This window comes from Hypomesus nipponensis, chromosome 9 (assembly GCF_054491055.1).
Source record: "Hypomesus nipponensis isolate SF chromosome 9, ASM5449105v1, whole genome shotgun sequence".
In the NCBI taxonomy this organism is placed as follows: domain Eukaryota; kingdom Metazoa; phylum Chordata; class Actinopteri; order Osmeriformes; family Osmeridae; genus Hypomesus; species Hypomesus nipponensis.
In genome coordinates this window covers 3509482-3533425 of record NC_140369.1, presented here as the reverse complement: position 1 = coordinate 3533425, position 23944 = coordinate 3509482, and the positions used below count along the sequence as shown (strand labels likewise).

At 44.4% G+C, this 23944-nt stretch overlaps 3 protein-coding genes across 3 annotated transcripts; 1 reads left to right on the top strand and 2 right to left on the bottom strand.

Annotated features, from left to right (window-relative positions):
- The first annotated feature begins 935 nt into the window (after nucleotides 1–935).
- Nucleotides 936–2742, top strand: rplp2a (ribosomal protein, large P2a). Its single transcript, XM_084704803.1, has 5 exons — nucleotides 936–1040; nucleotides 1796–1919; nucleotides 2045–2093; nucleotides 2243–2335; nucleotides 2615–2742. Exons 2-5 carry the CDS (start codon nucleotides 1797–1799, stop codon nucleotides 2689–2691), a joined length of 342 nt encoding a protein of 113 aa, XP_084560929.1. The 5' UTR covers nucleotides 936–1040; nucleotide 1796; the 3' UTR covers nucleotides 2692–2742.
- A 2833-nt stretch (nucleotides 2743–5575) lies between these two features.
- LOC146272370 (uncharacterized) lies at nucleotides 5576–10371 on the bottom strand. The gene is made up of 6 exons (XM_084704802.1): nucleotides 10132–10371; nucleotides 8831–9592; nucleotides 8518–8622; nucleotides 8016–8077; nucleotides 7088–7348; nucleotides 5576–6241 (listed from the first exon to the last, which is right to left on the bottom strand). The coding sequence occupies exons 2-6, from the start codon at nucleotides 9582–9584 to the stop codon at nucleotides 6203–6205; spliced, it is 1221 nt and encodes a 406-aa protein (XP_084560928.1). The 5' UTR covers nucleotides 9585–9592; nucleotides 10132–10371; the 3' UTR covers nucleotides 5576–6202.
- Nucleotides 10372–20069: 9698 nt separating this feature from the next.
- Nucleotides 20070–21807, bottom strand: LOC146272369 (potassium voltage-gated channel subfamily A member 10-like). Its single transcript, XM_084705462.1, is given in 2 exon segments — nucleotides 20070–20840; nucleotides 20843–21807. Coding segments are annotated over 2 exon segments (1674 nt in total). The 5' UTR covers nucleotides 21746–21807.
- Between the last annotated feature and the right edge of the window lie 2137 nt (nucleotides 21808–23944).

The following is a 23944-nucleotide window of genomic DNA, read 5'->3' as shown; positions in this document are numbered from 1 at the left end:
GAGGTTGACACTCAAGAGGGGGCCTTGTATCACTTTGGGCGATACAGTGAGATAAGACAAGCCGTTCCCTGGGAGCAAAGGAGCATCTCAGAGAAATTAGGCTACTTCCTGGACCGAGGTTTCATGGCCTTTGTTGTCATGTTCCTGCTGGTGCTGCTAGTGGAGTGTGTGTACAAGTTTTGGTACGTGACAAACGTGGATAAGATCGTGGAGTTTGTGTTCGACATTGTGTCCTGGCTACTTACCCAGGAGAAGGATGAGGACTTGAATGAACTGTAGGCCTTATGGAAGCTGGGACGATGCAATGCACACCACCACCATCACCAGTTAAGCAGTTATTGGGTCAGTGTTTGGTACTTTGCAATGTATTGTTTATATTTAAATTTTTTATTTTCCCTCATTATTGTTGAAAAATTATAACAAAAATAAACTTGATTGTAATCAAATATATGTGAACCTAATATCTTAAACTTCGACTTTAAGGGAATTATTCTAATAAACCTGACTGAGGCACAATTCATGGCATCTGTGGTATATGTGTGTGATCTGGATTCTTGACAGCATTTAGGCCCATGGCTTGTTTTCAACTAGTCTTTCCTTCATAAAGGTATTGGGTTGTTATTTGCTTTTTTTAATCATTTTTGTGACTAGTTGAATAACCAGAGATAAATTATATGAACAGGGTCTCATAAATAAGTAGCTTCTTGCCCTCAAAATAACTACAGCAATATGAAATAAAAAACACATTTGCTCCAAATCTTCTTTAGAAAACATATGGATATGCTTTGAAAATAATTTTGCCAATATAGATATATATTTAGCAATAACTATCGGTAGATATTAATGTGTTTCATTTTATCATGGCAAAATAAAAACATTTATTAAAACTGATCTGAGAAAGGGCAACAATGACTAAGCTAATTACGGACCAATAATGTGACCGCACGAAGAGAGGTTTTTATTAACTTCCGGGTCACAGCGTTCTCTCTTCTTCTGGACATTTCAGCGTGACCGACGTTTCGTGTCTCTTTAGACTTAAAGTGAGTATTTTAAATAGTTAACGTTTGCTTTAGCTGGCACTAAGTGATTACAAATGTTCTAATGATTCGGATTTCGGTAATTATTGTAGTAAATCTGAAAATTGATGAAGGTTAAGAAGAAAGATCGCTAATGCACTGAGCTGCATAGGCGGGAGACGCCATTCTTGGATAAATGTACTACTAGTAGGCCTCAGTTAGGATTATCTGGCGTGGCTTCCTTCATTCGTCTCATAATTTTGTTTTCGTAAGCAAATAACAAGCGAGACCCACCAGTAAACGTCATTGGGGTGGCAGAGTCACTTTTCGCCAGCTACGTATTAGAGCTGGCTAGCTCGAAGCATTTCGTATGCGTACCCACACAATATAAATGTTTTTTTCATATTCCATGATTGTACTGCGGTCTCAATAAATAATAGATTTTTTTTTACTTATGTAGAAGCGTCAAAAGCTACACAGCGCTTTCATAATCCGTCTTCCCAAATCGATACAAAGCGTTGCATTAAACAATTTATAACAATGAGTTTAGTTCAACTAATCAGTCGATAAAACGGTTTTACGGTGTCCTCAATGTCATTGATAAATAACTGCAGTAGAGGGAGTAATGCGTCAAGAGTTACACTTACATAAATGAAACCATACTTGTAAGTCTGTACGTATGTTATCTGTATTACCATAGCCCCTTCCGCGTGTTGTCCGCCTATCACTGGTTTAACAAATCACATTGCCCCCCTCCCCCCAATATCTCCTTCTCCCAGAATGCGTTACGTGGCCGCTTACCTCCTGGCAGTGCTTGGTGGCAACACCAGCCCGTCATCCAAGGACATCAAGACCATCCTGGGGAGCGTGGGCATCGAGGCTGAAGATGTGCGCCTGGATAAGGTAACTCCACCATACAGGAATGGGTGTTAAGTTGTGTGAGTTGTGTGAGTTGTGTGTGTGTGTGTGTGTGTAGCCAGCCCAGGTTTATTGGATGTGTTAAAGTGGATGTTGATTTGTCTCATCAGGTCATCACTGAATTGAACGGGAAAGACATTAATGAAGTCATGAATTCCGGTACAGTTTTTATACAAATATATTAGACCAACTTTATGGTAGTGAATTCATCATTGTTTTGGTGCTTTTTATAACCACATTACTGTAACATTTATTTACTTAAGCCTCATTGCTTCCCAATAAATTGTAATTATCTTCTCCTTCCACAGGCCTCTCTAAGTTGGCCTCCATGCCAGCAGGTGGCGCTGTTGCAGCACCTGCTGCTGCTAGTGGAGGGGCTGCCGTGGCAACGCCTGCTGCTGGTAAGCTCTTCCCACTCCTTCATACATAGTCAGCTTGGCTCATAGTGTACTTCACAGGATTCACTGCAAGGCTTTTAGTTCATCAGTCTTTTTCTTTGGTTTTTGAGTTTTCTGCAAAAACAAGTGGTAGAAAATTGTTAGAAATTACGTTCAAAAGTTTCTTAACCTTGTGCGACTGTGCACACTGCATCAACCAGCAAGGGGTGATTTATATTTAAAAGCTCAAGTGTGTCCTAGCTAAGGATGTTGCACTGATGAGATTTATTTCCTTCTCTTCAGCGGAAGAGAAGAAGGAAGAAAAGAAGGAGGAATCTGAGGAATCTGATGAAGATATGGGCTTTGGACTCTTTGATTAATTTTTCATCCACTAAGAAAGCAATAAAAAAATGCAAAAGGTTTACACACAACCCTTGTTTTGAATAATTTCCGTTTAAATGTTAATGTTTTACAAGGTGAGCAGAATTGAGGACAGCCCCAAACTTCCCAAAGATTTCTGTTCCTATTACCAGCTGTCAAGACAGTAATTCTGCTGATAATGCTTTTATTAATCTGTTAATTCACTGATATTTTTATCCAATGGTATGCAAGGGAGGGATTTAGACATGGAACCTCTTGCTCTTCAGTCACACTAAGCTTTTCCCATGAATCATCATCTTTTTATGAATCAAGTCCTAAACAGCACTGTTTAGTCATGGACACTTGAAGTCACTTTTTGCTGCTTATTGTGGCAATATGTAATACATTTCTTCAATTTGGCTGACCAGTAATGGTTTGCTTTGTAGAACAAATTATATCTTTATACAAGCACTAACAATTTACCCCTCTACACAATTCCTTCTAAATTAGAGACATGGTTGTTGATTGTATATGTTGATAATATTTTTAGCATGCCCCTTTCTCATTGATCTGACCCATCGTCCAAACAACCTTCCTCTATCGTCATCTGGATTGATGCTTGCTGCTGCTGATGAGATTTTATCTTATTTAACACGGTCGAGTAGTCAACTTCAACTTCCTCAGTAAAAAAAGCTACCTGTGCCATAGAAGTGTTCACTTTTCTGTGGCGTGGCAGACTAAAGCAGTGTTTGTGAGAAGTGGTTGTCAGAGTACAAGGTAAACACCGGAGGGAAGGCAGTGATACTGCCGAGCAATGAATGTTAACTGACGTAACATGCAAATACTAATGGCATGAAAGTCTGGTTATGACTGGCATTTCTACGGAACTGGCAACTGAGTTTGGTAATTGTTCAGTTCTCCTTTTCTTGTGAAGGAAGGTTGATTAGACTTACAGCGAAGGTACAATTACAGTTTTCACTGACGTCACTGCAGAAAACCACGTGTCCACATCTTTTTGTTTTTGTTAGACTTAACATGCAAGTTAGGTTGTTTTCACAATGACTTCATTGGCTAGGTTCCAACTGAGTTTCAATGGAATATTAAGAACAGGTTCTAGGGCGGGTTTCTACACTGAACAATACGCAACAACATATTGCCAAAAGTCATAGATTTGGGCCTTATCAATTTCAGTTAAATGAGCCGTTAACAAAGTCTTGCATGTTGCGCCTATATATTTGTTCAGAGTGTATTGAACACTTCACTCTCCAAAAGGATGTCTTCTCCTTGTCGAGGCTTATCCGTTTCAGAGATTTCTAGAGGCATGTTCCTCCCACACACCCCGCCTCCTCATCCCTCCATCCTCATCTGCAGACTGAGCTGAGAGACTACTCTTCTGTCCAGTGTCTCAGCACCCTCCTCCAGCCTCTTCCTCTACAGCCCCCCCCAGATAGAGGCCAGCCTCTCATCCCTGGGGCCTCGTCTCTGACCCTAGCCTGGGGGTCTCTGACCCTTGCCTGGGGGTCTCTGACCCTAGCCTGGGGGTCTCTGACCCTTGCCTGGGGGTCTCTGACCCTTGCCTGGGGGTCTCTGACCCTTGCCTGGGGGTCTCTGACCCTTGCCTGGGGGTCTCTGACCCTTGCCTGGGGGTCTCTGACCCTTGCCTGGGGGTCTCTGACCCTTGCCTGGGGGTCTCTGACCCTAGCCTGGGGGTCTCTGACCCTTGCCTGGGGGTCTCTGACCCTTGCCTGGGGGTCTCTGACCCTTGCCTGGGGGTCTCTGACCCTTGCCTGGGGGTCTCTGACCCTTGCCTGGGGGTCTCTGACCCTAGCCTAGGGGTCTCTGACCCTAGCCTAGGGGTGGACTTCCAGCCTTCCAGTGGACTTCCAGCCTAGAAGCCCGGCCCCCTGAGAGACCTGGATACAGGAGATAGTGATCCTTCAAGAAGCACCCCTGACAATCATCAGTAGGGAGGAAGAGCAGGATGAGAGCCTGTCAGAGGAAGGGATACGGGCAGAGGAAGAGGTACAGGCAGAGATATAGGAAAGGGTACAGGCAGAGGTAGAGATAGAGGAAGGGGTAGAGGCAGAAGAGGGGTAGAGGCAGAGGTACAGGCAGACGTAGAGGAAGGGGTACAAGCAGAGGCAGAGGCAGAGGTACAGGCAGACGTAGAGGAAGGGGTACAGGCAGAGGTAGAGGAGGGGTAGAGGCAGAGATAGAGGAAGGGGTAGTGTAGCATCCCCGGTTGAATAAGATGGTCTCTTTCACTGATGGTTCACAATCCTTTGTTAAAACCTTGTGTTGCGAACACACCGTAAGAGCTGAAGATACAAATACATTGAAATGAGTGACTCTTACGTGATGTGCTTCCATTACCTTTCGATATAGCTAGCAACAAAACGACACGTTTTATCAATAGCATTAGCAATAAACATATGCGCATAGCAAATTATTATAAACATGAAATGTTAACGACTTTAACACATGACTCAAACAAACCTTGTTCCCTCATCAACCAGTTGCTAAATATGAATGATCTTCTCCGTATTTATTACACTTCTACTAATTATTTTACTCATGCGCTATCTTTCACAAACTCTTCTTCGACTTCTTCTTCTTCTGCAGGTAAGTCCGATCACAGCACCTAGAAGCAGCTTGTTAAGCCATCATTTCAAAATAAAAGCAAATACCATATAAAACGGGAAAACAAGAGACAAAGCATATTAAACATTTGCAACCGTAAGAAATGGTTGTGAAGTCATTTACAGGTAGAGGCAGAGATAGAGGAACGGGCAGAGGTAGAGGAGGGGTAGAGCAGAGGTAGAGGTACAGACAGACGTAGAGGAAGGGGTACCAGCAGAGGTAGAAGAGGGGTAGAGGTAGCAATGAGGGGGTAGAGGGACCAAATAAATTAAACACATTTAATAAAAGTAGCAAAATTAGAAACCATACATTTTTACAAACAATATGTGAATGCCTGCATCCACATCTTGTTTTACTACACATACTATTTATATTTATTTTAAATTTGTATCCAGTTTCATGTCAAAGGGTGACTGGATTGAGTTGAATTCAACAACATTAATTACTTTTTAAGTACTTTTTAAATACTATATATTAAAAAAGGCTAACATACATATTTGTTTATGTGAAGTTAGTGTACTGATAAGTGCTGTCAAATGCATTCACTGTAAACCCATCCAGTCCATGCATGGTCGATACATATAGGTCTTCTGACATGGTTTGCTGATTGAGGTAGTCTGTAAAGTCTCTATTGAGCCATCTTAGATGGGTCATTATTTACAGCCTATTCTTTACAGGGGGATTACAGGTGAAATGACAGTAGGCTCTCTACTTTACATGAAGTAGACCTGTGACTTCATAACTGGGGATTGTTCTGTTGATTGACCGATGCGTTATATCTCAGTTTAGGTTCAAAGGTCGTCGTCATGGTTTGGGTTTTCAGAGTTCACACATAGTTCCATTAGAGGGTGTAGAGGCCCAATCCGACAGTTGATCTTCTTTTATTTGTCCTCACTCACAATCGCTTGTCACTGCATGATCTGGGACTGCCTGCCAAAAGTAGAATAAGCCTGTTTAATGAACAATTAATAATTTCAATGAACTTTTTCATGCCACAAGATATTTTTCTTTTTCTTGTCTACGTGTTGCTGTACGATGTGCCTTGCTTAAAGGAAAAACTGGATTGGCAGAAAATTCAATACGGAATGTGAAGTTCTATAGCTGAGGGGGATTTGAACCTTCTCTGTAAGTGAAGCCAGTCTATTTTAGGCACCTGATGTTCCATTTCATTTAACAGTTGACAAGCACAGAGGAATTCAACATAACAGCTGTAGACAGGATTCCTTGTCAAGCTATTCTGGCTGCACAAAAACAATAAAGCTCTTCCCTCACTTCTTAAAGAAACTGCTAATCTGACAAGATGGGTCCACACAGCTGGGGCAGGGAGCTGACAACCCATTCACCCATCTTGTCATGTTAAGATCACAGATTACTTACAGCAGGAACACGTAAAGGCTGGCAGTTAACAGCAGGACTACAGACACAGACCCCCTTCCCCTCTGTCTTCCTTCCTTCCTTCCTTAGTTTGTTCCTTCCTTCCTTCTTTCCTTAGTTTGTTCCTTCCTTCCTTCCTTCCTTCCTTAGTTTGTTCCTTCCTTCCTTAGTTTGTTCCTTCCTTCCTTCCTTAGTTTGTTCCTTCCTTCCTTCCTTCCTTCCTTCCTTCCTTACTTCCTTCCTTCCTTCCTTCCTTCCTTCCTTCCTTCCTTCCTTCCTTCCTTCCTTCCTTCCTTCCTTCCTTCCTTCCTTCCTTCCTTCCTTCCTTCCTTCCTTCCTTCCTTCCTTCCTTCCTTCCTTCCTTCCTTCCTTCCTCCCTCCCTCCTGTGTGTTGACACCCACCTGCATGGTGTAGGAGAAGCGTTCATCGAGGTAGCGGCTGCCCAGGCCCATGATGTGGTGTGAGTGTCTGGAGAGGCTGGCCACCCGGGCAGTGAAGTCCAGCGTAAAGGCCAGCTTGACCAGCTCCGGGGCAGTGTGAAGGACGGGGCGCTGGCCAGGCTTGCTGGGGCTCTCTGTGTCTACGTAGCTGTCAGCCAGGAGCTGGAAAGAGCTGTACGACATTGTCTGGAAAAAAGGGCTGATGGAGGGGTTTTCCTTCAGCTGCAGGAAGAAAAGTTTCGGATTTCAAGTTTAGCTACATTTTTTAAGTTCCTTCACAAGTTCAAGTTTGAAGTACAGGTTTAGGTTGGAATTTTTGTTTCTTCTCTCATCTATTTCCTTAGCCTGACGTTGTCATACTCATAATTCTAGTCAGAATATGAGTCTGATAGCTCTCCGTTGGGCGGTGACTATGGGGCGTGTTTCAACCGAACTCGTAAAACAAATGCCTCTTCGCTCAATTGGATAGACCTACAACCAATCAGAGCAACGTAATATGTTGTTTTTTGAAAACAAATTCAACCCAAGCGCTCTTTCGTGACATTGTTGATTACATTACTGTTGATCATCTGTCCATCATCGTATAAAGCCCGCCCTGGCAATTTCATTGGTCCGCCCAGCTCCTGGTTTTATATAGTTTGTCCACAATACGAGTCCCTCCAGACCCAACTTCCCGACCAAATTTTTTGTGTGGACCGGGGCTAAATTGGGCTGGAAGCCAGGCTGCTATTTCCTAGCATTTTTTGGAAAACCTATATCCTCCCTGGTTCCAAATCTGAATTTCTACTCAAGTAAGTCAGAAGGCAACGAGCAACCATACTGTATTACAGATAACTAGAGATTATTTGTCTAAATTTGGAAGATGTGGTACATGCAGGAGAGCACTGACCTTGTTATCTATGGCATCCCCTTCGTGCTTCATCAGAGCAATGATTCTGTCAATAACATCCTCTGAAAACAGAAAACAAGACTGTTAATCAGCAGCCAATCGTGAGCCAGCTGTCTCATTATGTTAAGGTTTTTTGTTTTGTTTGTGTCTAAAGTGTCAATTAAATGTCTAATGTCAACGGGTTGACTTGTCAGGTTGGGTTAGTGTGTTCTTGTTTTTTGTTATTTGGCAAATTTAGAAGCAGTTGGAGTGGGAACATGAGGAAACTGAAGCCACACTTGGCAGGAAATTGGTTAAGTAAATACGAAATAAAAAAACGTTTTCACATTTCAGTTAAGTTGACAACACTACCACCACAACTTCCGAGCTGCAAATTCTCACATTTATTGTGAGAATTCTCACTAATTCTCACAACCGTGACTAACTGGACCAACATTTTTTATTATGAAAAACAAAACCTGTTAAACAAGATACAATAAGCTAAAGAAGTTGTTTTGTTCACCATTTGTAAGCTTCTCGTCTGTGTCTTGGACTTCTTGTACAATCTTCTCCAATTCGTCTGTCACTTTCTCATAGTAGGAATCAGGGGGTACCAAACTGGCAACAGCTGCATACAAGAAGATATACATTAATCAGTTGATTGACTGATAAAAAATTGATCAATACTCAAATGAAAATGTTAAGATATTAGTGACAGTTTGATTATGCAAACGTCTTAATGTGTTTTTGTTAATATATGCAATTACAAGTAGGCTAAATACACGGTTGTTTCAGAAGGACGTATAACTTTGGATATCACTTAGTCTCCAACGTACATTCAATGTTGGTGATGTCATCTTTCCGAAACGATCTTCCAAACGAGATCCTTTTCTTGAAAGAACGTTTTTTTGATTTTCTTCTTCTGGTGGATGTGGAGGTACCGGGATGGGGCAGCGGCAGGCAAAATCCACCTGTGGGCGAAGGCATCTCCGGTAGCGGTGTCGGATTAGCTAGGGCGTCGGGGCTGGGCGCCGTGTCCTCTTTTTGCTGGGTATCCTTCCCTGTGAAGAAACCCACAAAACTTTTCCATAACGAGTGTTTCTTCTTGCTCTTCTTGGCCGCTTTCCGTGGTTTCTCCGTGTCCACCGACTTGTTAGGCTGCGCAAAGGGAACTTCGTCCACGGCCTCCGGTTTGAAAACTGCATCGTCGTGCGTGCTGAACTGGATGGTTTCACTGGGTTGTCTGCTAATCCTTTTGTCTGTAAAAGACATGAGTTTCTTCAGCGTGTCCTTCTTGCGCATCTTGCGTGGTTTCTTCTTCTCCTGGTCCACTGACTGGTTGGAGAGGGTGACCGGGGCTTCAACCGAGGCCTTAGGTTCATCATGCAAGCTCAAAATGATGGAGGAGTCACTGGAATATCGGCGTCTGTTTCTAATCGACGTCCAGTTATTTAGCTTTTCTCTGTGTCTCGGTACTGTGCCATCATTCAGGCTGATGCTCCGCTTCACGTACACCTCCAGAAGCCGGGTAGTGTCCTTCCGGCTAACGTAAATCAGCTGACTGTCATGCAGCCTGTCTGTTTTCTCCATGATATAAACTGTAGATTAAAACAAGAAAATCACAGATTACATTTAAATTGACATAGGCCTACCTAAACTACTAGTAAAAAATGACGTTCATTGACGCGCGCGTAAGCATTTAGGCTTTGTGTCATGTTGCATCTTGTGCGAGGCACTCACACTGTGGGCTATGCCTGAATATCACGAGGCTACTTATACCGGTAGTACACTATGCAGCCTGTCCACAAGTTTTATGATTGACCTGCTACAATATCTCGGCGAGTTTGAATCTCATTGAGTACCTTGTAAAGTTAGGCTTACTAATGCAAAACCTGGAAAACATTTACGTGACTTGTATGAACAAGGAAATGCGATATTGTTGGCTAAGTTTATTGCCCATTCTACATTTCCGAGAAAGAGACGAATCGTCTAACATAATTACATAACATCGACGCCAGAGACTTAGTGTAAATGGGGCTACAACATCATACATTTTACATTTACATTTACATCTGTTTCAAAATTATAGCCTACGCGGTAATATAATGACTATTACCGATTAACTACATGAACCCACCTTAAATCGCGTGCTTTTCGACGACTGTTGGAGTGGAGCTCTACGCTATAACTTATGTAAGAAAACTTAGCTCATTCTTCGTCCATGTAGGGACATGTCTCCGGTCTCCACCTAGTTTTTCACCTTAAACCTATCACCTGTGTTTGCGAATATAGGGGGTGGCACAGTCGGGCAGGTAACCAACAACACCTACGTAAATCTGCTAAATGCCCGACGGACCAAGTTACTCTTGGGCAATTAGGGGAATTTGCGTCTTCCGTGTTTGCTTGTTTATGGTTTCGCTTAGTCGATCGGTGACATATCCATGGATTTACAGCAGGTGTTTTCAGAGAAAGACTTCCACCTGATGTTACCTTTTACCGATAACAGTATTGCAGCAGACTACATTGCGATACAGACAGCTAATCTTTGGCCTGCTATCTCCAGCTTCAGTAGGCCTAACTCTTTAACGGTGGGTTTCAATAGTGCATAAAACTAAATTAGTTTTTCGATGAGGCCAAAGCCTATACAACACTGCAATAAAACTGACATGTTTAGTTCAACACAACAGTGGATGGGAAATTATGAGTTAAATGTGTGGGTGTTGGCGAGGGGGTGACGGTGTTATGGGTGAGGAAAAAAAGGACGATTATAATTGGATTCGCCATAGTCAATCTTCAGATTAACATTTGAAAATGATAAACATTCTGCTGATATGACATGTTAAATGTACGCGGTATGAAGTCACAGTGAGTTACAGTCCAAGCTGAAACACAGACAGAACACAGATCAGGTTCTGCACTACTGATGGCATTCCTGGCCCATCATTACAGATTATACGGGTCTTATCTTACTCATAAACTGCTTTTACAGCTGACCTGTTGTTAAGTCCATGTGACTGGTTGTCAATAAGTATTACATAATTCGGCAACACTTTAAAACATAAAAGTTGCCTACATTTCACAGCTACAACTGGATAGCAATACTCATAAATATGCATGACTAATTTTATCCTCCTTTACTTTCCCTTAATCAGCATTGACAGCAAGACCAAAGAGCGAAATGTTTCTGCCAGTCAAAGTCAGGGTTTGCCAGCAAGGGTGCGGTAGCCTGGCGTTGATAGTTTTTCCCTTGCGCAACCCCTTCAAAACTACCTGCCCAGTTGTTTTTCCCGCTCCTGCATGAGCAAGTTACTGTTGTATTACAGGTGACAGTGTGACACATGCTTCCAGTGAGCCAACTTACAATCTTTTCCATTTCCTAGGTTGATTATCCAAATATGTAATTGTCTGTTTTAGCAGTTGTTGTCGCTAGATTAGCCTAGGTATGCTCAGAAATGTATTCAGCTAAATTACAGTTTTTTTCAATCGCTTTGACAGTTTTTTCAATACCTTTAACAGGTTTTCTAAACTCTTGACACAGTTAGCAGAACATCTGCCTGTGTTGGCTATACAATTAACACATTTCTTGTTGCTTTGACACAAAATGCATAGAGTAAACACACATTTTAAATGCTTGAACTTCTTTTACACACAAGCTCCACCAAGACCAAAACAATCGATTTTTACGGACCAATTTACCAATGCTTTAACACTGTATGTCAGAACAGATAACACTATGTTCAAAACCTAATTTATTGGCTAAAGTCAAAGTGAACAGCTGTTCATATTGTGAATTGAAACACAAATATATCCCCTGTATTTTATTCCATTGCTACTGAGAAAAAGCTGGTTGAAGTTATGCAAATACTACAAATTACAGTTGATTCCCAACTAGGAAACACTATGGTGTTGAGGTTCTTTCAATCGCATGAGTATATGGTACATATACTGCAAAGTGGAGCTCTTTGTGCTGATCTTGTGTGGAAAAAAAACAATATAGAGAAACACGAAGAAAGTAAGAATACAGTACAGTAATACCTGCACGAAGGAGAGGAAGACAAGTACCAGGACAAGGGAGAGGAGTGGGACAAGGGCAAGGGAGAGGAGTTAGAATGTGTGGTGGCTCTCAGAGAAGGGCCAGAGCTAGGGTAATACTGTAAATGGCAGCTAAATTGCATATTTCTTGCAGTAACGTCCTGTTGCAAATGAAGCCTTTACTGCAGCAATGATGATTCTGTCTTGTTTTTTTTCAATACAGTAACCATACATTCTATAAAGCTATTCAGACAGCGGTCATTCATTTTTTGTTCTGAATTTCTGCAGCAGAAGAATCAAAATGCATGCATTTTCTAAACCCAACAAAAATGTAGAGGCTTCAAAAGAAACTGCATTGCAAACACAATCTATAATCCATATACTGTGAGACCTGACACATACCTGCATAAATGAATGCAGTTTCTGTAATTTCATCTGATGTTAGTGTTTTTTATGACATTGTGCTAGGATTTACTAAATGTTACTGTGAAAAGAGAACATGTGTTAGTGTTTGGTAGACATGGTGTCATTTTTAGTATATTTTTGTGTTATGACAGTTAGTGTTTTAGTTTAGTTTACAATGTGTGATTTTGAGCATGAAATTAACAGTTTTGCCAATTGTGTGTGGTAGGTGTGTTGGTGCGTTAAGAGTTTAGAAAAAATGTTAAAGGTATTGAAAAAACTGTCATAGCGATTGTAAAAAACTGTAATACATGACATTACAACGAGGCACTTTGAGGAACAAGCTGCAGTAGCACTTCAGGGCCACATGGTGTCACTGTCCCCGTGCAAAGAACAATATCTACTCGTCGTCAAAGTCAGAAGGCTGAGAGAATAAATAAACTCTCACTGTCATAGATAAAGCCCCAAAGTGTGACAAACCTTGATTTTGGCATTTGGTTTATCAAAATTATACTGTTTGTATAGTTTAAAAAAAGACAAAAGACAGATGGAGTCCACGGCCTTGATTTGAACTGCACCGACCAACGGCTACATCAAAACAAATGGTTTGCTATGACACAGTCTTTCTAGTTGACTGGTTGACCAACATCAGGGTGGGACCTTGAGAAGACCAGCCTGATGTTAATGTGCACACCAATCAAACCTGATGAGGCCCTGTGTAAAGATCACTCTCTGGAGAAACACGGAGAGGTTGAGTGGATGTGTGTGTGTGTGTGTGTTTGTGGAGGATGTGTGTGTGTGGAGGATGTGTGTGTGTGGAGGATGTGTGCACACAACTGCTTGACCAGCATGGGAGAGACCTCCAGGCCTATCACTCATCAATCTTTATCTCCACAAGTCGTTATCTGCTCCCCATCTCTCTCACTCCTTCACTCTATCTCTCTTTCTCTCTTTCTTTTCCTGTATGATTCTCGCTCTCCCTCCTCCTCCCTATCTCACCTCATGTCACCTCATTCTTTGTCTTTCCCTGGGAGTGGGTGCTAGTATAGATCACCTCAGATAGCTGAGAAAGAAAATAATATTATTCACCTTGAATGGAAACAGTTTTTCGATGTAAGAAAAAAAATCTGTGAAGACCCGAGGTGACAAACAATTTTGAACGTATACTAAATACACGATCTCAGCAGATGCACAGTTGTAATACTATATCTTAATGTATTATTTATTGTGTATCCAGGGTGAAAATCTAATCAAGGAGGCTAATATTTGTCACGGTTAGAGGACCAGTCATCAACCAAGCCCTCTTAAAGCACTCTGAATTATTAAAGAAGACCAAAATGTCATTTGAATAATGTAGTAGCTAGCAGTAACTCAGTCTGACAGTGGAGGATTCTGGGTCAGGACCAGGGGAGTCCCATTGTTACGTCACAGATATACAGTAGAGTCTTCATCTCCCTTCCATTGTTAAATCACAGATATACAAGACACTCTCTATCTCCCTTCCATGCAAGGCCTTCATTTTTCATTGAGACATGTAAATATGTTCACCTTGATATGCTGACTGGTAGCTCTCTACCTAATGGTTGATCAAATATATATTTGTTTTTTATGATTTAGATAAGGGAGGGACTTTTTCAATTTTTTATTTTCAGTTTCTTAGGGATACCATGCAAAAAAGGGAAGAACCCTGAGATATGTAATCAATACTGACTCCCTGGAAGCTAAGGTGCAGCTAAATATGATTTACCGTCAGTGCAAGGCAGGTTTGTGGAAAACCAGCCACACCTTCCTTCTGACATATCATGCGCCCAGAAAGGAAGTACCTACGAAAGAAGAGAGGGAGGAAAATGTGTTGTGTGTGGGTGTGTGTGTGCCATTGACAGCAGATCAGTAAACACACAGAACATACTTCAAGCAGGGCGTGTGTGTGTATGGGTTAGTGTGCATACGTGTGTGTGTTAGTGTGTGTGTGTGTGTGTGTGTGTTAGTGTGTGTGTGTGTGTGTGTGTGTGTGTGTGTTAGTGTGTGTGTGTGTGTTACTGTGTTGTTCCCACTCCTGCGGTCCCCTACAATGTGTCCACCTGTCCTTCACAGTCTGACACTGAGGGAGCAGATGGACGCACACACACACGCATATACACACACATGCACACACGCATACACACACACGCACACACATAAACACATGCACACACACACGCATACACACACACACACACATGCACACGCACACACACATGCACACACGCATACACATACACACACGCACACACACACAGTACACAAACTCACGCAGGCACGTCGAATCCCCCTGAGCCCTGCTGTTGGCCCTCTGCTACGGACGTTGTTGATTTGTTATAGTAAACCTTTCTACAAAGTCACGGCCTGTAATTCCATCATATTAAACTGGTGGTCAATAGAGCAGCTGTGACAGTAATGCAAAACCCTCAGAGGAAAACAGTGGTCAGCAGGACCAGGGCCGTGCGATCCATACCCAGGTAATACCGGAGGGCCGAATGTGCCGCCCGAATGTTAATCTAAAATCGAACCAGTGCAGATTGCTCAGTTGGGAGGGGTCAGATCCAAGGCTGACGCTTGTGTTTCTCGTCCCCAAGTGTTTCTAACCTTCAGGGGCCGCGGCAGGGAGAAAGGAGAGACTGCGTCAGGTCCAGAGCGGACAGACGGTTCCTCTACCCTGAACTCCGGAGCCCCTGCCCTCCAAGAGGCACTTGGCTGGGGCGCTGGCCGGCCGGCCGGCTCTGTGTCTGGCTTCTACCATGTCTGCTGACGAAACAGTAACCCCATCCTCTGATGTGAGATGCATCGTCTGGCCCTCTGGGCATCGTCTCCCTCTCTCCACTCTGAGAGTCCGTTTGTCACTCAGGTTGGGCCAGAAGGATCTCTGTGTAGGAGGTATTGAGGAAGCACATCAAATGTGGTATTTTTAGAGTTGTTAGAACTGCCTTATGGGGTCCTTTCTGGCAGGGAAGGCTGATTTCTGGGGTTTGAATGGATTTCTGTTTGCGTCAAGGCAGGATAGATCTGATATCTTCACGGAAGAGCACATGAATAATGTATGCTCCACTCACTTTGTGTTTGACCTTGTGTGAGCCGCCTGTCTCTTTAATGGCAAAATACCAGCCAGGGTGTGTTGGACGATATCACTACACTATCAGTGATCACTGATCAGTCCTTGGGCAGATGTCTCTCAGCCACTAGTTAACTAGTGCCAGGATGCACAGAAAGAAACAGAATCCAAAAGTCCCACGAATGGAAAACAATTAAACAAGGAAAACCTGAATCTCCCAAACGCACGCCGGGTCAGAACTCTTTGTCTGACACACAGCACGAGGCGCGACCTGAAGTATGATCACGTGACATACTTATTTCATGCTATCATCCAATGCAATGTACATGGGGTGAGATTCCTCCCTGCAATCTCTTGATCTGCTGTTAAACACTCTAACCACTAAGCTTTACCTCACAACTACTGTTAATGGATCTCTCGTATTCGGGTCATTGTCTGTCAGTGTCCCAACTCCCAGATCATCGCCTTGGGTGCCAAGACAGATTACACGCTAAATTGTTAATCAGTTATGAATATTTAATTCAATTATTAAGCTTTTGAAGCTATCTCAATCAAAGGCATTGTCAAGCACGCAGCATGAAGCCAAAGATCGCACAGCACTGTTAGCGTGCAGAGAACAGTGCTGTGCGACACTCTACTGATATGACCCTTCAGTTCTGTATCACCCTGTACAGCACAGCCACTAAGAACTCCTTTTTTTAACATCTCAGGAGATTGTAAAGATTTCATCCTGCCACCAGGTTACTCACAAAAGCAGCATTATATATGTATGTCACCTCATTCCATCTCATAACCTCATGCCTGCAACCTTAGATAGTTCTTATTTGCATAGTTAGGGAAGGTAACATGACCTAATGGAAAGATAAAGGTTGCATACAGCAGACTGAGGCTAGCTGGTTTTCTGTTCTCTCTCGTCCGTTCTATTCACTGGTTGTTTCAGGACACAGCTGTTTTGTGACCCAGTGTGACCCCTGGTGTACGAATCAGATTTATAAAAAGAACCTGTATTTCCTCCTCTGTGACATCATGCAGACACCAGCTAACACGGTGGCTTAGAGCGAGAGAGGAGGAGAGGAAGGGAGGAAAGAAAAGGGTGTTTGGGGGGAGAGAGAAAAAACAGCAGGGGGGGATGTTGGCTGGAGAGAATTAGAGAATTGGTGCTGGGGAGAGAGAGAGAGAGAGAGAGAGAGAGAGAGAGAGAGAGGGAGAGAGAGAGAGAGAGAGAGAGAGAGAGAGAGAGGGAGAGGGAGAGGGAGAGAGAGAGAGAGAGAGAGAGAGAGAGAGAGAGAGAGAGAGAGAGAGAGAGAGAGAGAGGGTGTGTTGGGAAAACAGAGAGAGATTTCCCCATCACACTGGATGTGTGACCAGTCTGCAGTGAGAACATGCTAACACCTTGAGCAGGGTGCTAACAGGAGACAGACCACTCGTCTCCTTCACACAGGTTTTCTGGTGATGGACTGCACACCCAGAGACATACAGAGACACACAGAGAGACACAGAGACACACAGAGACACACAGAGACACACAGAGACACACAGAGACACACAGAGACACAGAGACACACAGAGACACACAGAGACACACAGAGAGACACAGAGACACACAGAGACACACAGAGACACACAGAGACACAGAGACACACAGAGACACACAGGGACACACAGGGACACACAGAGACACACAGAGACACACAGAGACACACAGAGACATACAGAGACACACAGAGACACACAGAGACACACAGAGACACACAGAGACATACAGAGACATACAAGGACACACAGAGACATGGAAAGGCACACCAGGATAAGAATTGTTCACACATTGATGTTCATGTTCATACATTAATTTTCATGTATCCTTTCGGGAAAATGTGGGAGATAGAAAAAAATATACACTAACCACACACCAAAACACCAACCAATTACGACACCAACCAAATTATGTGATGTGACTTAAGGGTACATGTTTAATTGAAGGCACTCATAATACTGTATAATGAATAAAACAGCAAGTTATTATTCTGCTGCTGTGTCCTACAATGTCCAAACATTTCTTTAATAACTGGTGATTATCTATTCCATTAAAGTGCTGAATACCCAGTACTTCTCTGATAACACAGTCAGGCTTATTGCTTACTTACTCACGATATGATTGCAGGTATGGCTTTTTCTTTCATCTTTTGGTAGTATTGTGGTTTTGTATGGATTTTAGTAGGCCTATTGTTTTATTGTGTTCTATTTACTTATGTCCAGCCATGCACTGTCATTGCACATACATTCATTTTGAATAGAATAAATACTATTTACACGATACCCTGTATTCCTTAAATTAAGTATTCAGCCAATAACACATACATATATGCACACACGTTTTCCACAAGGGGTTCCTTAACACCTAAAACATTCTTATTTTCTTTTTCCCACAGACGTAATTTGTGACATGTGCACCAATCAGGTGCTGAGTTTGGCACCGCATCGAAACATGATTCAACTCACGACGCTAATGTCGCTAATGCCCGACGCTAATGTCGCATGCATCTCACATCTGTTGATAGCATTCACTGCAATTAATATAAGACGCATAACTACAGCATGTGAATTTTACATGATCAACACACGTGCATATAGATTGTTGAAGCCGTGCGTTCGGCACACTCACTAACCCATGCAACACAGCCGACAGCCACAAGTTAAAGAGATAAAGCGTCACAGTTTTGAGGGCTGAGATGTGCAAAGATCTGTTGGTTTAAAGCCATACTTCGCTGCTCAGACAGCATTGAGTACTTACATACTTATGGTTAACCCAACACCCACCCCTGACTGTGTGCATAGAAGTGATGGTGTGTACGCTGATGGTGTGGATAGTGATGCATGTGATAAATAGCCTAGTGATCATCATATCATATCTAGTGATAAATAGTGATGGGATGTCTAGTGATAAATAGTGATGGGATGTCTAGTGATAAATAGCGATGGGATGTCTAGTGATAAATAGTGATGGAATGTTTAGTGATAAATAGTGATGGGATGTCTAGTGATAAATAATGATGGGATGTCTAGTGATAAATAATGATGGGATGTCTAGTGATAAATAGCGATGGGATGTCTAGTGATAAATAGTGATGGGATGTCTAGTGATAAATAGTGATGGGATGTCTAGTGATAAATAGTGATGGGATGTCTAGTGATAAATAGTGATGGGATGTCTAGTGATAAATAGTGATGGGATGTCTAGTGATAAATAGCGATGGGATGTCTAGTGATAAATAGTGATGGAATGTTTAGTGATGAATAGTGATGCTTATGATAAATAGCTTTGATATGTGTAGTGATGGTTACTGATGGTTTAGTTATGGATAGTGATAGTACATTTAGTGATGACTGTGAAGAATTGTGACAGCCTTTATAGTTACGATATGTATAGTGATGGATAGTGATGTATAGGCTGATTGTATGCATTCTGTTTTCCTTGACTGACCAGATAACATTGTATTCATAGTAATTGTATTGTATTCAAAAAGGAACATCCAGCGTCAAGTATTTTAGGAGTGCAAAAAATTCATTGTGAATTATTATTAAATAATGTTACTTTGTGCCTCTTAAGATATGTTTTTTTTCAACTACTTGATGTTGATTCTGTCAGATACAGAGTGCCATGTAGTAATATGTGTTGTGCAGTGGAGTCGTACAAGCACCATATAGAGTTTACTGATATATATTGAGCAGTTTCTCCCTCCCTACATCCCTCCCTCCCTCCCTCCCTCCCTCCCTCCCTCCCTCCCTCCCTCCCTCCCTCCCTCCCTCCCTCCCTCCCTCCCTCCCTCCCTCCCTCCCTCCCTCCCTCCCTCCCTCCCTCCCTCCCTCCCTCCCTCCCTCCCTCCCTCCCTCCCTCCCGACCGACCGACCTCCCTCCCGACCTCCCTCCCTCCCTCCCTCCCTAACTCCTGACCTCCCGACCCTCCCTCCTTCCCGACCCTCCCTCCCCTACCGAAACCTACAGTGTGCTGTACACAGGCACATGATACCATCGTCTCTCCCTTTGTCTTAATGAGTACGGTAAAAGTACAGACTAAGGTGAAAATGTAGCATGTGTATGATGTTTTTAGTTGTAGTTGTAGCTACATGTGACTTGCGGCTGCATAGTCAATGGGAATATATTTAGCATAAAGAAGACAGCTAAATAACTTTGCTACATTACACTGGTTATACTGAGAAAATAAATTTTAAAACAATTCTGCTGGTTACAGCTCTGCAAGGAACAGCCCACTCAACCTTCCTGTTTAAGTTAACATAAAATTGAATTATTGTCACTATGTTGTCTTGATTGCACTTTGACACGTCCACATGCATATCAGTTGGGCCGACGACCACCAATTGCTGCTTTAAGGTTTAGTTTGAAATGCAATTATTATAACACTGTTTTTACACGTACGAATGTTGCTGCGTATAAAATCATACCAATTAACATCGATGTGACTGACGGATATGTTCGAGGGGGTTTGACGGACGCAGTCCCATCCCGCCCCCCGGCTGTCCTGACGCCTGGAGGATCAGCCCACAACGCTCTTCTCGTTCTGCCAAGTCCCATTGCTCTTGTTGAGAGACGGGGTGCTGCCATACTTGTTGGCCGAGTCGGCCGACTTCTGCGCGTCTTCGGTGGCGATATCCATCACCTGCTTCTCCTCCTGCTCCGTCTCCCGGTGGTAGAAGTAGTTAAAGTTGGAGACGATGACGGGAACGGGCAGGGCGATGGTCAGCACGCCGGCGATGGCGCACAGGGTGCCCACCATCTTGCCCCCCATCGTGATGGGGCACATGTCGCCGTAGCCGACTGTCGTCATGGTCACCACAGCCCACCAGAATCCGTCGGGGATGCTGACGAACTGAGTCTGCGGTTCGTCGACCTCGGCGAAGTAGATGGCACTTGAGAACAGGATCACCCCTATGAAGAGGAAGAAGATGAGCAGGCCCAGCTCTCTCATGCTGGCTTTCAGGGTCTGACCCAGAATCTGAAGCCCCTTGGAGTGGCGGGAGAGCTTGAAGATGCGGAAGACTCTCACCAGACGGATGATCCGCAGGATGGCCAGCGACATGTTCTGGCCAGAGTTGATGTCGTCGTCCGGAGTGGTGGCCAGCTCCGTCACCAGGGTTACGAAGTAAGGAAAAATGGAGACGATGTCGATGATGTTCATGATGTTGTTGAAGAAATCCCTCTTGCTGGGGCAGACCACGAAGCGAACCCCCAGCTCGAAGCAGAACCAGATGATGCAGATGGTCTCCACGATGAAGAAGGGGTCGGTGATGTAGGCCAGCACGCTTTTTGGACGGCGCCGGGAGGCACCAGGGACACGTTGGAGCCCTGGGCCGGGCTCGGGAAGTAGTCCGGCTCGTCGCGGAACTCCGGCAGAGTCTCCAGGCAGAAGATGAAGATGGAGATGACGATGACGAACACGGACACCAGGGCCACGGTGCGGGCAGCGCTGGAGCTCTCGGGGTACTCAAACAGGAGCCAGAACTGACGGTGAAGCTCGTTGGTGGGCAAAGGCACCTCGGGCTCTTTGACGAAACCCTCGTCATCGCGGAACTGCTCCATGGCCTCATGTCCCAACTCGTAGAAAACGATCTCGTTGACGAAAACGTCCAAGGGGACGTTGGCCGGTCGTCTGAGTTTACCCCCAGACTGGTAGAAGTAGAGGATTCCGTCGAAGCTGGGCCGGTTGCGGTCGAAGAAATACTCGTTCCTCATCGGGTCAAAGTACCGCATCCGTTTCATTGGATCTCCAAGCAAGGTGTCCGGAAATTGAGTCAGGGTGCTCATCTGAGTCTCATACTTCATCCCAGACACGTTGATGAGCACCTTGTGGTTGGGGGAGTTCACCACACGCTGCTTCTCAAACAGGTCCTCGTTGTCGCCGCACTCCTTCAGCCGGCTGAAGACACTGTCGGTGGGCGAGGTCTCGCTGTTGATCAACAGCTTCAGGTTGGAGATCAGACTGCCACAGCTGGAGTGGCCCTTGTTGCTCACCGTGGGCGGGGTCGAGGGCGAGGTCTCGGGGCCCCTGCGACCTCTGCTGGGGGACTGTTGGGGGGTCGTGAGGCGGTTGGTGGCCAGGTTCTGGTCCGGGGCCTCGGATGTGGGCGTGGTGGGGTACCCCGAGTCACTGGGGTCTCCCATGTGGATGCCAACATCATCCATGTTCTCAAAGTTAACCAGCGGTACCTCCATCACCTCTTCTGGCAGCTGCAGTCAAGGTTCAGGTCCTGGTGCTTGTCCTGGCCCCAGTCCTGGTTCTGGATCCAGTCCTGGTCCTGGTCCTTAGCCCGGTGTGGAGAGAGGGAAAGGAGACGTTGCCACAGCCAGCGTTGCTCTGGAGATCCCGTGAGGGCCTCTTCTGTGCTGGTGTGCATTCAGACCGGCGTGGATCCAACCAGGTATCCTGACTCAGTCCTTTCCTGGTAACCTGAAAATAGAGAATGAATAGCTGTGTCAGATTACACTGAATTCTGCAGTGTCTCTCTGTCATTGAGGGCATGCAAGACATTTGCTTTAGTTTTCTGTTGAAATTAACAGGTTGAGGTGATAAGTGATACAAAAACAAATCCTCACGAGAACAGTTATTCCAGGCTAAAGGGGCTTTGAATCTTCCCCTCTTTCACGCCACGCAGAAACTGTACAACCTTTATTCTGTTTATTATGGACGTCGACAGTACAGTGACACTTCAGATCTGCACTGATCTCAGTGCAGGTAAAAATGTGGTTGTTAAGTGGTTGTTAATCTTTCCACTTGTCTGCTTTAGACAGGTAACTATATCCCGACAGGCGCCTCCTGCAAACTCTGTCTTTACTTGACACCAAGGGCCTAAGAAGCGAGAGAGAGAGAATCTCTTGGACTCGTGTCAACTCACGTTGCAATCTTTGGCAGGTAGCACACAGTCCCTCCTTATTCAATTGATCTGAATGAAACGTGAGTTCATATTCATTCATTGTGTCCTGAGCCAAGGACATTGTGGGTAAAAATAGTTTAATCGATTGCATGTTTAGGGGTGGAGGGTAGAAGAATTTATAGATGAATATGAATTAGGTGAGTGTAAACAATAAGGTTTGTTAATGTCTGACGGCCAGGGTGTAAAACAAACTTTCTCTATTCAGCATGCAAACCTCAGATATTCTGAAAACAATTACAATCATTATCGGTTACGGTTCATGTTTCATTACATCAAGGATTATTTTGGTTACATAGTTTTCAAGCTGTTCCTAAGAGACAAGCTACAATGCAAAATATGTACAAACAACACAACAACATTGTTGTTCCTTCAAGACAATCAAAACAAATCACATCACCCCAACACTGCCAATAGCAACAACAACATACAACACATCCTGAACACTCACCTGAGCACACACACCAACACAGGCCAGACACAAAAACCAAGTGTGCACGTGTTAAAATAGTTTTCAGTTTCCAGCTTTGTGGGCTGCAGATGTTGGAACACTCACCGGAGCAGTCCCAAGGTTACCAAGGTTACAGCGGGCTGAGAGGAGCCCAGGTGTTCAGCTGCTGTCTGCCCTGGGAGCGCTGTCTTCCTCTGCTCACCCACGACACAACCTGGAGGTCTGCCTGACTCCAGCGCTATAAAAGATCCCACAGGGTAATCTTACACCTTCTACGAAAGCAGAGACGCCATCAGGGACACACTCACGCACACACACTCTCTCTCTCTCTCTCTCTCTCTCTCTCTCTCTCTCTCTGTCTCTCTCTCTCTCTCTCTCTCTCTCTCTCTCTCTCCCTCTCCCTCTCCCTCTCCCTCTCCATCTCCCTCTCCCTCTCCCTCTCCCTCTCCCTCTCCCTCTCCCTCTCTCCTACTCTCTCTCCCTCTCCCTCTCTCTCTCTCTCTCTCTCTCTCTCTCTCTCTCTCCCTCTCCCTCTCCCTCTCCCTCTCCCTCTCCCTCTCCCTCTCCCTCTCCCTCTCCCTCTCTCTCTCTCTCTCTCTCTCTCTCTCTCTCTCTCCCTCTCCCTCTCCCTCTCCCTCTCCCTCTCCCTCTCCCTCTCCCTCTCCCTCTCCCTCTCCCTCTCCCTCTCTCTCTCTCTCTCTCTCTCTCTCTCTCTCTCTCTCTCTCTCTCTCTCTCTCTCTCTCTCTCTCTCACATACTTACACATGGCATAAAACAATACACACATACGTGTCCACGCACGCTCTGCGTCTTCTTCTGTGGTATACGTTGGGGTCCCCCCCCCTCTGTGTGTGGCGGTCCTCCTGCCGGGCAGCGCTCAGCGGGCTGGTGGAGGAGAGGTACAGAGCGCCAGGATGCTCCAGGAGATCCCCTCAGTCCTGAAGCTAGCAGCGGTTTGACGCGGCCGGGAGGAGAGGACAGTTGTCTCACCCTTGCGACTGCAGAGTAAGCAGACCGAGGATAACATCCAAT

What these genes read in the sequence shown, in the direction of transcription:
- rplp2a (XM_084704803.1), top strand. Translation starts at nt 1,797, where the DNA reads ATGCGTTACGTGGCCGCTTACCTCCTGGCAGTGCTTGGTGGCAACACC. An exon ending in AAGATGTGCGCCTGGATAAG is followed by an intron (nt 1,920 to 2,044) that starts GTAACTCCACCA and finishes TTGTCTCATCAG; the next exon opens with GTCATCACTGAATTGAACGG. An exon ending in CGTGGCAACGCCTGCTGCTG is followed by an intron (nt 2,336 to 2,614) that starts GTAAGCTCTTCC and finishes CCTTCTCTTCAG; the next exon opens with CGGAAGAGAAGAAGGAAGAA.
- LOC146272370 (XM_084704802.1), bottom strand. Translation starts at nt 9,584, where the DNA reads ATGGAGAAAACAGACAGGCTGCATGACAGTCAGCTGATTTACGTTAGC. An exon ending in GGGATGCCATAGATAACAAG is followed by an intron (nt 7,349 to 8,015) that starts GTCAGTGCTCTC and finishes TTCTTCCTGCAG; the next exon opens with CTGAAGGAAAACCCCTCCAT. An exon ending in GCTTCTCCTACACCATGCAG is followed by an intron (nt 6,242 to 7,087) that starts GTGGGTGTCAAC and finishes TACTTTTGGCAG; the next exon opens with GCAGTCCCAGATCATGCAGT.